This window comes from Chlorocebus sabaeus, chromosome 29 (assembly GCF_047675955.1).
Source record: "Chlorocebus sabaeus isolate Y175 chromosome 29, mChlSab1.0.hap1, whole genome shotgun sequence".
NCBI classification, from domain to species: Eukaryota; Metazoa; Chordata; class Mammalia; order Primates; family Cercopithecidae; genus Chlorocebus; species Chlorocebus sabaeus.
In genome coordinates, this window is record NC_132932.1 from 1,777,893 (window position 1) to 1,794,409 (window position 16,517).

Genomic DNA, 16,517 nt, shown 5'->3' on the forward strand with positions numbered 1-16,517 from the left:
CTTGGCTGGTTTGGAGGGGCAGCAGAGGTGCGGTGAGGGAGGCGGCTCAGCAGTGAGGCCAGCAGCACTGCCCCAGCATGCAGCGGGCCCGGTGCAAGTCACAGAGGGGCCGGCAGCCCCTCCCAGCCTGGCGTGTTGGCCTTGCTGCACCTGCGGCTGGCGGGTGGTGTAACGGCCCAGCCTGCTCCCCTCGGCACGTGGCCTGGGACGATGCTATCTCTAACTCAGTATTTTTAACTCTTCTTTCCAGAGGATGTGGCTTCTGTGGGAGAGCTTCAAAGGGTGCCCTACTTGCCCCTCTTGGTAACCATGACATCATGGAAATGGGAGGGGACCGCCCCAGCCCCCAAACACCTGGAGGGAAGTGGGAGACTTTTTCCACTTCCTGTTCTACTTGTGGCTACTGACTCAATGTCTGACCTGTTTATTAATTGCAGAATATAGCTCTATGTGTGCTACGCAGAGAGGCCTCAGGCATGTGTGTCTCTGTGTGAAAGGAGGCCTCCACCCCCCACCCCTCACCGCGTTGCCCAGGGGGCCTTGACACAGACGCAGGGCGCTGGTGGTCCTGCAGCCTTCCCGCGGCCAGAATGACAGCACTGGATCTCCATGTGCTTGCTCCCCCAGACTCATCCCAGTCAGAAGCTCGTCTTGGAGGATCAAGGAGGTAGATGGGTTTTAGAGTAGGACTCATGGAGAAACTGAGGTGAACCCACATAAAGTGACTGTTGGCCCTGGACCTCGGTGTGGTCACACAGTTACCTCAGCTACCCTGCGTGCTTTCCCACAGTCCCTGTCCTCCAGGCTTTGTTGGATAGATGTGTGCCTGCCTGGGGGCTGCCCTGACCAAGGGGCCACCACTCAGGTTTTGCTTGTTCTGAAGTTCTTGACAAGTTACTTTAGCTCTTGGCAAAACTGTGAAACATTGACTCACCTGACCACTTCCTCTACTAATCCCCTCTTTCCTTCCTCCGGTACTCCCCACTCCTCACACTCAGCTCCCCCCACCCAGAGCCTAACTGCAGGAGTCATTCACTTATTTATTTAATGGCATCTGTTGTGTGCCAGGCACTGTTCTAGTTCCTGGGGACACATTGATGACAAGGAACATTCCCGTCCCACAGAGCACACAGGCCAGGGGACTTCCTCACCAGGATGGTACCTGACAATAAGGTGCTATAGGTCTGTCTGTATACATGATCCCAGGGGAGTTGAATTTTATGTTTGGACCTAAAAAATAAGCAAACCCTTAAGACTCAGATGGCTGCCCCCAGTAAGGGTAACAGCAGAGGGGTTGCTCTGTCAGAGCCGAAGACCCCACCAGGACGCTCCTGAAACATGTGCTTGCGTAGCCTGCCGTTTCTCCTGAGTGGCTGTGACTCCAGTTGCCCTCAGAGGTCAGGTCTCCGAGTGAAGTTTCAGAGAGTCCTCTAGAATCTTAAGCCTGGGGCCATGAGAGCTCGTTTAGTCCATTCTTATGCCTTTGGGACTGGCCTGTGCTCAAGTCTTTTGGGACAGTAGGGCATGTGTCCAGAGAAGTCCCTTCTACAACTGGCCTTAGTAACATGTTCCCTGCTGGGATGTTGGCCTGAGGTTGGGTCCAGGCTGGTAGAGCTGCGGCTGCAGCCCATGGCCCTGGCTCGAAGGGTCTGTGGGTCTTTACGGCCGGGCTCTTCATGACTGTGTTTCCAGGTCTCCTCAGCTTCCTATTCCCTCCAGGCCAAGCAATGCCCCATTCCTTATAGCTGGGCCCTCTGCACTGAAGGGCTCTATTGTGGTGGTGCTAGGCTCAGTGCTGACCTGCCCAGTGGGCACAGGAGCCCTTCTCCTGAGCCTCCTCACAAGGCCACTCTAATTCCCTCTGACATCCCAGGTGGGCCCGGAGCCAGACATGCGAGCAGAGCAGTCGGAGATGGATGGAGTCTCTGGCGCCACCCCCAACACTTGCTCAGCCTCAACCCACTCGCTCCTGGTCCACCCCTCTGACCTCTGCCCTAACTGGCTTTAGGTTTAACAGCCTCAGACATGAGGGAAGGTTCTTGCTGAATAGAGGATCTCCTGGATTTAGATGGAAATTTCTCAGGGGTGGAGCTGAGCCCGCTCTCCAGATGGCTCTCTACCTGCCCTGACCTTGTCATCCTGCCTCCTTGCTTGGGTGTGGGTGGGTCCATAGCCCCTGCTGCATCACCTTGCATAGATCTGTGGGAGGCCTTGGGGGACCAGTGACTGTCCTTGCTCTCTGAGGGCACTGGGCTGGCAGGCCTCCACAGGCCTCCACAGGCTCCCGCACCCCTCCTGCAGGTCTCCTGCAGTCTGGGTCGCCTCTAAGATTATTGCAGGGGTCTATCTTTCACCCCTTCACTGCCTTCCAGGCTCCTGTTTCCTTCCCTCAGCCCTATGACCTCCATGTCATTGCAGCCAACTCAAAAGAGCAGACCTGCCTCCCCAGCCACCCACACTTCCCTTGCCTGAATCTTTTTTCTACAAAGCAAAATGAATTACCACTTCAGGGGGGAAAGAAAGAGAAACAAACTGGCCCTCAGTTTTTAATGGTTGATAAAGGCTTGCTCTATTAACCCTCCCAGGGGCATTTTCATTTAATACAGGGGAGAGAATGCTTTAATTATAAGAAATTCCCAATGGTGGAATCTCTGGTGTTGTGTCAGACTGGTGAGGAGGTAGAGGCCCCCCAGAGTTCCCCGAAGGTGGCAAACCCCACCTTTGTGAAGGTGCTACGGTCCTACCATGTGTGAGGGTGGCCCTGCGGTGATGGAGTTCTGAGCCCTTTCCCTTTGGTGATTTTTAAGGGGATTGTATTTAGGTGAGAGATGGGGCAGCTTAGAAAGAACTGGGGATTTTGTGACTTCCCTCAGTAGGGCTGACCAGGAGAGGGGACACTGGTTCTTAATTCTACAGGGGGCACAGAATCAGAGGCGCAGGGAGTGGGAGGTAGCCTCCAGTCCTACCTGACATTTCGTAAGTGGCGACACCATAAGCCTGTAGAGGGCAGGGGTGTGCTCTAGGTCACCTGTTAAAGCTGGTACAGGTTAAGTATCCCTAATTCAAAAATCTGAAATGTGAAATGCTCCAAAATCTGAAGCTTTTTAAGTACCCACATGATGCTCAAAGGAAATGCTCACTCGGGCATCTTGGATTTCAGATTTTTTGATTAGGGATGTCGAACTGGTAAGTATAATGCTAATATTCTACCTCTGACTCAAAAAGAAAAGAAATCCAAAACCTGATACACTTCTGGTACCATGCATTTCAGAGAAGGGATACTCAACCTGTAGCTTCTTCCCTATGAAAAAAAGCAGGCCTGAGTTGTAGCTGAGAGGATTTACGTATTTCTGGCTGGGAGGGTCAGACGCATAGGGGAACAATGGAGGTATTCAGGGATGGAACCCTCTCCCATCCCCGGGCGTTGGTAAGCCTCAGCTTTGGGTCTTGGTAGCTGTGCTTGCTGGGTGGATGGGGGAGTGGTCTCTGAGCTGTGTTCCCCTCGGCATCCCTGACCCTGGGGAAAGGTGCTCTGGCAGCAGGAGTCTCAGGAGGGAGAGCGCAGTGTGCTGTGGACCCCAGAGAGCCCCATGTCTTTTCTTCCGGGTGAGAGCTCAGGGCATCGACTCTCCTCGGTCAGATCTCTGGGCTCGTGGGGAGACAACTCATCTCCTTTTTCCTCATTCTCACATCCGGGATGATGGGAACATAAAGTCCTGCTGGGGCCACAGCCTCCTCTCAACCCTGCTCCTGGTGTCAGATTGGGCACTTCAAAGGCCTGGCGTGGGGCTGGGCCAGGCAGCAGAGTGGTGGGTGGTCCCCAGCCATGCATTTGTGAGACAATGCAGTTTCAGTGGAAACCCAGTCTGAGAGGAGAGGCAAAGGAAATGCTCCTGGAGGGCAGGAGACGTGGGTGGCATTTTGGGGACACTTGCTGTGTGGTCCCTGTCTGCTGCAGGTCACTGCCACCCATGTGTATGGGCTCCTGTTTGGGTGGTCCCGTGGCGTGGCATGACAGTGGAAGAGAAGGGGCCCAAGCCGGTAGGTGGGTTTTCCTGGCCCTCAGCGTAGCCTGCTAAGTGGAAGCTTTTAGAGGTTATTCCAAGAAGAGGTGGACTTAGGCAGCTTGTTGAATGAGGCTTCCTGGACCGCATCATAGACAAATGCCTTGGTTTTTCTCTGCCCAGCTAGTGATGACCAGCAAGCAGAAAATGACTGCGACCAAACCCAGTCAAACAGAGGCACAGTCTCTGCTCTTCCAAACCATTTTAATGAAGCCACTGGCAGCAGGATATACAACACACCCAGATACACAGCATAGCAGGGCCTCGATAATGAGATAATTTCCCCCCATGTCTGGAGAAGAAGAATAGTATGTATTTCTTTATGAACACTATTTAAAACATATAAACCCCTCACAACATTCTCCAGGACCTAGAGCCCAGGAGAACTCACTGAGGATCCATCATCTGTGGGATGGTGGAGGCAGTCTCTGGGGAGCGGGAGGGAATGTGCACAGCCGGGGAGGCTGCAGCAGCCTTGCCTCTGCCGTGAATGTCAGGCAGTGACAAGCAGCAATAAGGGAACAGAGGGGGTGGCAGCGGTGTTTGGCAGCTCTTCGGCAATCTTAATCACAAATTTGGGTAGGATCCAGTTGGTGGCATTGCCGGGGGGCACAGAGGTGATAGCAGCTTTCTCCTCCATGGGGGTGGGAGAGTTCCCTCTGCTTGGAGAGGGAGAGGAGGGGCGATGCAGAGGAAGGAACGAGGGAGCACAGGCTGTCTTACAATCCTGCAGACCTGGAATGAGGAAGAACAGAAGTCAGGCTGGACACTGAGGAGGACCCAGGACTGTTAGGGGTGTGATGGAGATGGCTCTGTTTGGGGCTGTGTGGTAGAGTTCTAGGAGCAAATGGACCCTGGAGTTCTGATTTTTTTATTTTTTTGAGACAGGATCTTGCTTTGTCTTCCAGGCTGGAGTGCAGTGGTATGATCATAACTCACTGCAGCCTTGATCTTGCAGGGTTCAAGCGATCATCCCATTTCAACCTCTCAAGTAACTGGGACTACAGGTGTGCACCACCACACCCAGCTAATTTTTTCACTTTTTGTAGAGGCGGGGTCTCCCTATGTTGCCCAGTCTGGTCTCCAGCTCCTGTGCTCCCCCGTCTCTGCCTCCCAAAGTGCTGGGATTACAGGCGTGAGGCCCCGCACCCAGCCTGGAGTTTTTTTGATGGTGATGGAACAGGATGCAGTTGTCAGCAAGATGACTGGGGACCCTGGGGGAGGAGGGCGTGGAGACTCTAGCCAGGATTAGGGTATAATATGAGTGTAATGTCTTCTTTCTACTGAGCTAAGAGGGCCATATGGGGAGAGAGGACATGAGGAGAGGCCTTGGAGGTCCCTTTAGGTCACGTGGTGAGAGAAGTACAGCACAGGGCATGTGGTATAAACGGGTGTCTCTCTTCTTCCACTCATTAGCTGTGTGGCCTCGGTTTCTTCATTTCTAAACAACTGTTCTTCCTACCTCATAGGGGAGAAGTTCAACTGAGGTGGCTGAAATGAACATGTTTTATAGTGTTTCGGGCCATTGTTATTGCACAAGAGGAATTTGTAACAGGAAGAAATAGAAGAGTTTGGTGGGCTCACTCAGGCTGTGGACTTAAAAGCAAGACCCTGCAGGGAGGCTTGCTCTCAGAGCTTAGGATGCACCCAGAGACCCGCGTGCCTAACCCCCACTCCCCAGCTTCAAGGCCCCTCACCTCAGCTGGACCACAGCCGCAGCGTCATGAGCAGATTAAACCCGGCCACTTTCAGGAGGAGGATTCGGAACCCAATCACTGACAGGTTTTGAAAGTTTAGGTTCATATCTGTAAAACCAACAGGCCACAGCGGTTATGGGCTTGCATGTCCCAGGCCTGCATGGCCTGCAGGGCACACCCATGGTTTTCCCCAAGGCAGAGCAGGCTGGGTGGGGGAGGCCTGCGGCTCCTGCATCGCCTCTCCCTTGCAGCTTCTGTGCATATCCCCTTGCAAACATAGTTCGTGCATTCTTCCAGGGCCAACAGTATTTTGTGTTTCAAGACAAAAACACCGACTAGACTTGGCTCTTATTTTATTTCTGAGCCCTTCTGGGGATGGGGTAGCTGCTCAGAATTTATCATTTCAATCCCTGGGGTCCATAGGGGCCCCTTAGTGAGTTCCGCTACCACGGGAGAGATGACTCAGTAAGAACAACTCAAACGGAAATGAATATGGGCCCAGGGTGGGTGTGAGGAGTGGTGGGGGATTCTTGAGAGACAGGACCATTGCCTAGAGCCTATGTGAGTACTGTTGCTTTTCTTGAAAGAAGGCAAAACCTCTTGGCTGTGGAGTGAAACTGTCCTCAGGATGATCTGGTTAGTTTGGGGCTATCCCTAAGGGAGTCAGACATTTCACAGCTGGGCCACCCAGAAGCTCTCTCTCTGGCTCTCTTGACAGTGGAGCTGTTGTAAGGAATACAGAGGCCTAGGAAAAAGTCCTTGGTCTGTTGAAGCTAGAAACTCATCCTCAAACTGCTTAGAATGGAAAGTCAGAGATGGTGAGAGGGATTCAGGAGAGACCCCACCCAGCTCTGGGCAGGTCTCGAAATGCTGTTTCCATTCCTCATCATTCATTCGCACATCTACTCATTTCTTCCCACTCCCTCATCCAGGCAGGATTATTGTGGGTTCATCACTTCTGCAACTCTGTGCAAACCCAGGCTAGACCCCTGTCTTACCTGTTTCAAAGCTTTTCTCAACCAGGTTGGCATCACAGACACTTTCTGAAAGGAAAAACACAGACATTCTTTCGCATTCAGAGCGGGCTGACTCTCCCACCCCAGACCTCCTAGTTCTTGGGCAGGTGAACATCTACAGCCTTTCCATGCTTCCTTGTGGAGAGATCTGGAGGGAACTTACAGCACATGGGCACATGCTAAGGAGAGCCCCTGGCCCTGGCAGGACTGATACCTTGGCTCCTGGACACCATTTCTATTTACTCAATATACACTGTTTGTGCAAAGTACATGTTGCATGACATAGGCCACAGGTGCCATCACACATAGACCCTGCTCTTGCGTGGCTTCATTCTGGAGTCCAATGGAGGCAGTGAGGCATACACAGTGACAAGGGCCGTAAAGAGTATAAACAGGTACTTTCATGTGTTCCAAAAAGTTTTGATCCTTGTACCCCAAATTTGTTCCTTGGTTTCATCTTAATAAAATGGCACTATCATTGACTTAGCTGCTCAGACCAAAATCCAGCTGCCTTCCTTGATCCCCTCTTGGCTTTCTCATCCCTGCATGGTTCTACCTTTGAAACCTGAATGGTGTTGGTCACCTCCCTGCCACCACCCTGTCCAGGCCTCCATCATCTCTCTGCTGCAACTGCTCCCTTTCTGCTTCTACTCTTGGCTTACAACCCACTCTCCATACAGCACTCAGATTGATCTTTAAGAAAAGCAGGCCGGGTGTGGTGGCTGACGCCTGTAATCCCAGCACTTTGGGAGGCTGAAGCAGGTGGATCACCTGAGGTCAGGAGTTTGAGACCAGCCTGGCCAACATAGTGAAACCCTGTCTCTACTAAAAATACAAAAAATTAGCTGGGTGTGGTGGTGGGAGCCTGTAATCCCAGCTACTCGGGAGGCTGAGGCGGGAGAATCGCTTGAACCTGGGAAGCGGAGGCTACAGTGAGCCGAGATGCGCCATTGCACTCCAGCCTGGGCAACAAGAGCAAAACTCCGTCTCAAAACAGAATAGAATAGAATAGAATAAAAAGCAAATTAGGTGTCCCTCCCCTGCTTGAAGCTGATCAACAGCTTTCTGGTATACTTAGAATACTGTCTGCCCTCTCATGGCCTAGGAGGCCCTGTGACTTGGCCCTGCCTCCTTCACTCAACTCATGCCTGCTCCTCTTCTCCTTTCTCATTGAGCTCCTGTCCCAGGCCTCCCCTTTCTCAACCTGGGTTAAAACACATTCCAATCTGAAGTTTTCTGGACTTTTCCCAGCTGACAGATGGGCTCCCCCAACTAGAATGGAGCTTCCTCTGGGCAGACCCCTCATCTGACTTTTTATTCCTCCACTTCAGCACCTGGTGCATTCATGTGCCGGCACAACCAGTGGTTGGTGGGTTAATGAGTGACTGCATGAGACTGACTTAATAAGCTGGGAAAGATTTTTTGGCAGACAGGGAGAAATAAGGAGAGGCAACTTGGAGAAGGGCTTTAAAATGAGGCGTAGAAGAGCAGTAAGGGGCAAACAGTCCGAGCAAAGGCAGGCAGGTAGGAACTCAGTTGGAGAGACTGAGGCTGGCCCAGTGCCCTCTCCTGCCACCTTTTCCTCATCTGCTTTTTTCCCGTGTCATTCTCTGGACTGCCAGGACAAGGCTCACTGTTTCTCAGTAAAAAGAGGGTTTTATGGCAATTGATGAGGCCAAGACCACCAATCTGAGGAGTTTTAGACATCGTTGACCAGAGCTCTGGGCAGAACCAGGCCACTCCTGAAGCAAGGAATCAGCCTGCGAAGGCACCAAAGCCGCCCTTACCTGTGCCGGGGAAGAAGGTGTCTGCTGGAATAACGCTGTCCTTGAAGGCGCTTGTACATGCAAAATCGGATTTGTTGCTCCAGGCCACAGCACCGTTGCTCTTAAAGTCCATAGACCTCATGTCTAGCACAGTTTTGTCTGTGATATGCACGTCAGAATCCTTGCTTTGTGACACATTCATTACAGAATCAAAATCAGTGAATAGGCAGACAGAGGTGTCATTGGATTTCGAGCCTTTCAGCTGGTACACGGCAGGGTCAGGGTTCTGGATATCTGTGGGACAAGAGGATCAGGGTTAGGACATGATCTCATTTCCTTCTTTGGCCCAACCCAGGCTGAAGTCCAGATGCCAGTGATGGACAAGAACGGGGTTCCGTGGGGCTGGCAAGTCATGGTCTCATGCTTTATATGGGAAACAGCATTTTAGAAACCAGCTGCTTGGGATGGACTGGGACTGGGACTCAGGGACAGGCACAAGCTATCAATCTTGGCCAAGAGGCCATGATTTCAGTGAACGTTCACTGCCAGGCCTGGCCGGCCACTCGAGGAAACCTGAAATGCAGGGCTACTTGATGATATTGCTTATTCTTTTATTTAATAGGATCTTCTTCAAAACCCCAGCAATATAACTCTGGCAGAGCAAAGGCAGGCATGGAAAGAAGGCCGAGCAAAGCAAACTAGTGGTCTCCCCAACTTAAGCTGGGCATTAGCAGAATGGGAGGTTTATGGTATGTTGGCATTAAGTTGGGAAATCTATCACATCACCAGGAGATTTCCCTCTCATTGATAGAGGTTTTGAACTATAAATCAGAACACCTGCGTCTAAGCCCCAGCACTACCGTTTACTCGATATAAGGCCTTGAGCAAGTCACAGCAGCTCCTTACGTCTCAGGAATTTCATCTGCAAAATGAATATGTTGCCTCATCCACCTTCCTAGCCAGGCTCTTCTGAGAAAGAAATGAGAGCTTCTCCATATAAAAATCTATTTAATAAACTGTAAAGTACCAAACAAATGTTAGTTGGAGCCATTGACCCTGGCAGAACATAGCCGTGACAAAGTGCTAGTGAGTCATGCAGAGCCACAGCGTCTATCCTTCACCCTCAGAAAGCAGGACCTGCTGGAGGCTTTTCCTTAGTGCTGAGACTCATTCCTTAGTATTTCCGTAGGATTTTGTGTTTTTAATGTGACTCTCATTGTTTATTCTTTCCGACCTCCTGCCTTTTGAGGAGGAAGCAGAGGTTTGCCGGAGGATTAGCATGTTGGGGCCACCCAGAGAGTTTCCAGCAGGGTGGGGATTAGAATTTCCCACCCAGTGGTTCTCTGCTCCCACAGCTCCTCACATGCACACAAGATTTCTCAGACCCTGGTGATTCCCCGACAGTTGCTGAGCCAACCATGGTGGCCTCGGCAATGCCGACATCCAGCTGGATCCAAAACCAAAGAAATCAGCCCCTGGGATGCTGAGTGGAGGCAGAGTTGCCTGCAGCATGTGGCTGCCCCTGGAGCAGTGGAGCGGGGGTGGGCTCCATGGTCAGAGGGGAGAGACATCCAGAGCTGTGGCTCCAGAGGATTCTGCCTACTTCCCTCCAACCTCCTTATACTTGGGCAGCCTGACATCTCTCTGGGTGAAGGCCCTAAGGCATAGTTCCTTTGCTGGGAAGGGACAGACAGAAAGCCATTAGCTCCACCAACACGTCCCCCTGATTGTTAGTCATCAGTGGGGGTCTTGGGCAGCACTGCAGAGGGGGAGAGAAGAGTCTGGAAGTGCTGATCCTCAAGCCAACCTGCATCTGGTGGCCCCTGATCAGGGAAAGTGGGCGGCTTTGTGGGGCAGAAACCCAACTTTGAGTCCTGATTAAACACTCACTCAAGTCCTGGGGCCAGTGGGTGTCAAGACTGGAGAAGGTCTAGGCTGCTCTGTCTAGTATAATAGTCTCTAGCTACATGTGGCTGTTGAAATGAAAATTAGTCAATGTGAAATAAAATGTTTTCAATTAAAAATGGAAACTTCATTTCAAGAGCTCAATAGCCACATGTAGCTGGTGGCCATTGCATGGGACAGTGGAGATTGACAGAACATTTCCATTGCCACAGAAAGTTCTACTGGACACTGTTGGTATAGAAAGCGCAATGCCATGGAACACAAGACTCCGAGAAACGGCAACAGGGGCTGAGTTAGAGGTACTGAGTTTTTTTTAGCCTTTTTATACTTTCATCCCATGTACCTTTTATACTTTTTATCCCCATGTACCTCTAGTTCAACTTTATCTCTTTGCCACTTTTAATTTGGAGGTGTTTAGGGGTCTGTCTGCCAGAGCCCTTTGGGGACAGACATCCTATTCTACCCTAGTAAGAATAACACACCCCATCACTGACAATATCAGAAGGTAGGCTTGGCAAGACGGAACCAATTTTTTGATGTGGAAGTTCAGCTATTCTAGATCCTAAACTGTCCTTTACATTCAAAATGAACTGCAGAAGCACATGTGCTCTAGTGCTTTAGGTCCCTAGGGACACAGCAGTGCTTGAAAGCTCCCTTACCATTAAATCTGTCCCCTGTAGTTGGGCACTAGGGACCCAGAAATCAGAATTAGTGACACTGGCTCTGGGTCCCACTGAGGTTCTAGTGAGCATCAGGAAACTGTGGGCATGGGCAGACGTACGGGGAGAAATGGAAACTCTGGTTCCTTTGCCAAATTGTTACTGGGAGGTAACACCTTCATACCACTCTCAGTGTCTCTATTACAGAATCCCTTAGGTTTCTCCTCCTCTAAGGTGTGGGATGATCCCTCTCAGAGCCCACTGAGGAAGGAAAGGGGAGGTCTGCAGCACCGTAGCTGGCTCCTCTCACCTTCACTTCTGGTCTGCATCTCTAAATCGGATTCTCAGTTTCCCAATGGCTGGCTGGCCCGGCCCTAATTTCTGTATCCTTGTGCTCTAGTATTTCCTTTTTCCATGCCTAAAAAGACATGTTCTCTGAGTACTTTTCAACCAATTTTATTATCAGATGTATACTTAGGCTACAATGCATGTGCCTTCATTATTCCCAAGATCATGCCTTCTTTCTTGTTGTTCCCTATGCCCAGAACTCCCCTTCTCTCCTTTCTCTGCCCATACAGATCTTATCCATCTTTCGGGGCTCAATGAATCCTTTGTACCACATGAAACTTCTCAATCTAGGCCAACTTTTCAGCCAGCACCCTATCCCCTCTGAATCTCTATTGTGTCCATTGACATCATCAGCTGGTCAATACTAGTTCTGTACCTTTGTCTAGTTTTTATACCACTTGAGGACCGGACAGGAATCTATCTTACACTTCATACTCAGTCTAGCATTTTATAGAGTGATAGTCACATAGAAGGCATTTAACAATATCCATTGAATGATTAAAATCAAATTTTAATGTGTTTGACCTAGAGAAACATGAATATTCAAGACAGATAGTGATGCTTTTCCCTTCCCAGACCTCTGTAAGACAATTAGTTACAACATCTTCAGCAAGCCTCACCATGGTAATAAGTGATATCCCCAGAGAAAGGATTAGTGACATTGGCCCATGGGGTTGCAAGTGGTGCCACCTGGGATGACTCACCAGATATAATGAACACATGGGTCCCTTTCCCAAATGTGAGTTTATCAATTGTTCCTCCAGTATTCACACCACGGGTGACACCATTGCAGAAACTCACAGGACCTACCTGTTACTTAAATAAGAGAAACACTGATCTCCCCCACAAGGCAGGAGAATCACACTCCTAAGAGTTAGACCTTCTGCTCTTTTGCACTGAAATTTTGCTTCTGATATGTACAGTTCTCCTCCTGCTCCACTCTGCTGTGGTTCCCTGGGCTGAGGTTGTGATTTCATATGGTTTCCGTTAACTAAGAATTCAGTAGAACAAAAACCTCAATTCCAGGCAGCAGTATCTTGGATACGTTTGTGGAAGGTTCAGGAGTCCTTGCTCATCGCCTGCCTCATGGTTCCTAAGGTCCCAGCCTAAGGATGATGTCTGCAGAGCACTGAGTGCTGGATGGGAGGATTTCCTGGGGATGGGTGGAAGAAACTATTTGGGAGCCCACAGAGGAAAATACCTGGGCTCAAGTCGGCATTTTGGACAAAGAAGAAATAGTTGTCCATCCTCCCTTGCTCTCCTGCTTCATTCTACTTACTTGGCCGGATGCTCAGTCTGGTCCCTGATCCAAAGGTTATCTTGGAAGCACTGCTGTACCCCCACTGTGGGTAAGGTCTTTGAGATAACCTTCTTGATGCTAATCTGCTGGAACCCACTGGGGTCTCAGAGCAACATTCTGAAAGGCTCACTGGGTCTTTAGTGCTTCCCACGGAAGCGATTCCCCTTTCCCTTTATGATAGTGTAAACCTTAGTATAAGCAAAGCCTCAGTAATAATAATTATAATAATATTTTAGAAAAGCTACTACTTATTGATCACTTTTTACATTCTGGCCATTATCTCATATTATTATGATGTAGTTACAGTCATTTTGCTGTTGAGAAAGTGGAGGCTTTATTGAAAACAGCTGGTGAGAGTAGAGCCCGAGTTTTCCCCAGGTCTGTGGGCCTCCCTATATACTGCTGCCTCTATACCTTGTAATTGCATGTGGTATACTTGCCCTTCAGTTAGGAGTCTGGGCCACTTTTACCCTTAGGAGGAAGTCGAAAACTCTCCTAACTCCAGAGAGGAAGATGCTATGGGTAGGGATCCCCATACCATGTTTATTAGCCACTTCAGGGAATTTAGCTACCTGCTGCAATAAAAGAGAATTTGTGTTTGCCATTAACTCATCTCTTTCCCCCAAGGGCACTTTGCTAATTTCCTGAATGTTCAGATTATCTGGTGCCGATATTATCAGCTTCGCTTGAAAGCACTGAGTATTTGGAACTCTTTTTATGTTTCTATAAATTATTCTGCTCAGATTTTCATTTACCCAGTTGGCTCTTGGCACTTCTGTGTTTAGTATGAGAAATGGGAACATTTTATGTCACCAAGAGAGCTTGTAGAAATGGAAAATGAGTGCTTCTCAATAGATCCCCAAATTTGCTATAAATCATCACCTGTTTTCTCATAGACAAGTGGTCAGTTCTTTTTGCACTGGTCACTTGCAGGGTCATACTCACATGGTTGTACAGCCAGCCTGGTCCCTCCTCCAAAAATCAGCTTATTGTAGCCACCAGAAAACACACAATCAGATGGTGCTTTACAAGAACTCTAACCTGGGCAGGACCAGCCTGGCTGGGGCACTCCATCTCCTGTCCCTGTTTTCCAGGCTCCCCAAAGTCAAACTTCCTCTGACAAGAGAGAAAAGTCTCTTGTCTTAAGACCACCAGGTCTTAATTCCTCCTACTCCTGAAGATGCATTAGAGGCCTCATTGATGCTGATTATTTCTTTCTAATCATCATGAAATAGCTTCATTTTATTTTGGCAATTGCTGAACACTGAGGCAACTGTGCAGCAAATGCTCCAACCACTGTCAGAACAGCTCCGGGGCAGGTTAGATGCAGGCCTCAACATGCAGGATCTATGCTGCCCCAACACTTTGCAAGGTTTACCTACTAGAAACAATGGCAACTTTAATGCCTTTTTCCAAATGTGAATTTTTGGTCTTTTTGTACACACCTTTCTAACACACCTTGGAGCTGTATATTTCCAAGATGATTCTGCTCCTAATGGGGATAAGTTTCCTTAGAACAAATCTTTTCCGGGTGGTCTCTCAAGTGGAGACAGACTTCATATATTTATCATTAGACTTCTTTCTTTTTTGCTGCTAGAACTCTAGAGATGTGAGGATGAAAAAGGGTCCCACCCTCATGGAGCTTAAGGTATAGTGGAGGATGTGTGTATGTATCAGGCAATGAGAATTGGAGGCTAGCCTTGTCATCTCTTGTACTTCCATTGCAACTTGCATGTACCTCCACTATGACATGGTGACAATGGGCTATAGTTGTCTGTTTGCACTCTGAGCTCCTGGATGGCAGAGACTCTCCCTCCTTCCCTGGATGGCAGAGACCCTCCCTCCTTCCCTCTTTTCCTCTCTTCCTTCCTTCCTCCCTCCATCCCAGTCCTTCCTCTCCTTTCTTTCCTTTCCTTCCCTTCCCTCCCCTCCCATTCCCTTCCTCACACTTAGCATAATGCTTGGAATAAAATAATTGTCCAATAAATATTTGTTGAATATTTCCATTCATTTCTAATGCAGTTCTGCTATCTTCTTTTATTAGGACTATTTCATTTCTTCTTTAACTTCTATACTGTTCCTTTTTACAAACTTTTTATTATTTTGATGGCATTATTTAGGCTCTAAGTTCTTCCTGTGTCTCTCAGTTGGATGTGCAGTTTTGAGAAAGCGTGTCCAATGCCCAGAGTCTTGGAAAGCATAATTCATCACCTTTCATGAAAACGAAATGGGAACAAAAAACAATCTTTTGGCATAATCAGTCACAGTTTCTTTTCTGATAAAGATCTTTTGTCTCAAAGGAATCTGTCTCTGCAATGATGAAATGGCCAATTCCCATTGGCAAATACTACTGATAGAAAACAGACTATTAAGCTAGTGGCTAGGAATTAAAATTTCAAGATATTCAAGCCTCATAAACAAACATGAAAAATTAGTTCAGGAGGTACAGATTCATCATCTGAGAAAGCAGAATAGGGGCTTTCTATGTCTTTGGCCAGAGCCTAAGTTTGGGTACTTACTTGGTTGCACTTGGAGTCTTGTTCCACTCCCAAAAGTAAGTGCTCTCCTGCCCGTGTCCACACCCTGGTACATCACAATACAAAATCCTGCCCTCTGCCAGCTGGGGGCAGCTGCCCATGACCCTCACACACTCACAGCTTCTCTCTTGGGAGAAAAGCTTTTAAGCAGCTTATTCTATGGTTTTGATGATAAATTTTTCTTTCTAACCTCATGCCCAATAAACAGTCCCGCTAAGTTTCTCCTTCCCTCCCTGCCATACCTGTATCCTGCCACCCAACCCAATGGCTCTACTGATCTCTTCAGAGGTGCTGAGTCACTATGCCATGGTCACTATGGTAAGAAGGCTCAGGATGGGCAAACCAAAGACCAAACAGATGGCCTTGGAGGTGTGAGGTCTTCCTTCACAGAACGCAGGAGGCATGGTGGTGGCACGGTTAATAACAAGGCCCTAGAGTCAAATAGATTTGAGTTAAACTCTAGCTCTGTCATTCCTGGCTATAGAATCTTGGATAAGTTACTTATCCCAAGCCTCTGTTTCCTCACCTGTAAAACGGGCAAAATACCAGCTACCTATTATTAGGATGTATGTAATCATTGAATGAGAATTACATAAAAGACAGAGAATGGCCACTGGCACATGTCAGGCATTCAGTAAATAGTGGCTCATAATGGGATGATTCCCAGCAATGCTTTACACAAGGAGAAAGGATGAGGCTTCTTGCAGCCAGAAGCCCAGAAACACATCCCTGAACCACCCATTCCAGTACCACAGAGTGCCTCAGCACCCTGGCTGGTATGCTCTAATTCAGGGGAAGATATCTCATGGATTCTAGGGGAGGTGGTGACAGAGTCTCAGCCATAAGAGACATAGGAGTGAGGGGGCAGAGTAGACCCCTTGGGTGCCAAGAAGAAAGTTCTATTTTAGAAACCTAACCAAGAGTGAAGTCTTTTTTCACAACACGGGGATTTGTCCTCTGAAACCATTGTGCAAAACCTTTGCCCGGCACAGCCTCAATCATCTCATCAGACCTGACACTGATAGTTACTCCCAGGCAACAAAGGACTCCTTTAATGATGGAACAGATCACAACACAAACTCTCACTGCTACGGTATCCTTCCATAATATAATCTGTCTGCAAAATTTCCCTTGATCATTTCTATAATACTTACACGGATGAACAATAAGACTGGTTCCTCTTCCAAATGTAGGTAGGTAGCTTCCTCCTGATGCACACAGTGAG

At 48.8% G+C, this 16,517-nt stretch overlaps 1 gene segment (V, D, J or C); it reads right to left on the minus strand.

Moving 5' to 3' along the window:
* Positions 1-4,251: 4,251 nt before the first annotated feature.
* LOC103231394 (T cell receptor alpha chain constant-like) overlaps positions 4,252-16,517 on the minus strand; it is a 50,573-nt gene continuing 38,307 nt past the window's right edge. Inside the window, 4 exon segments of the C gene segment in view lie at positions 4,252-4,799; positions 5,762-5,869; positions 6,760-6,804; positions 8,565-8,837. Of these exon segments, the coding sequence occupies positions 5,763-5,869; positions 6,760-6,804; positions 8,565-8,837 (425 nt within the window).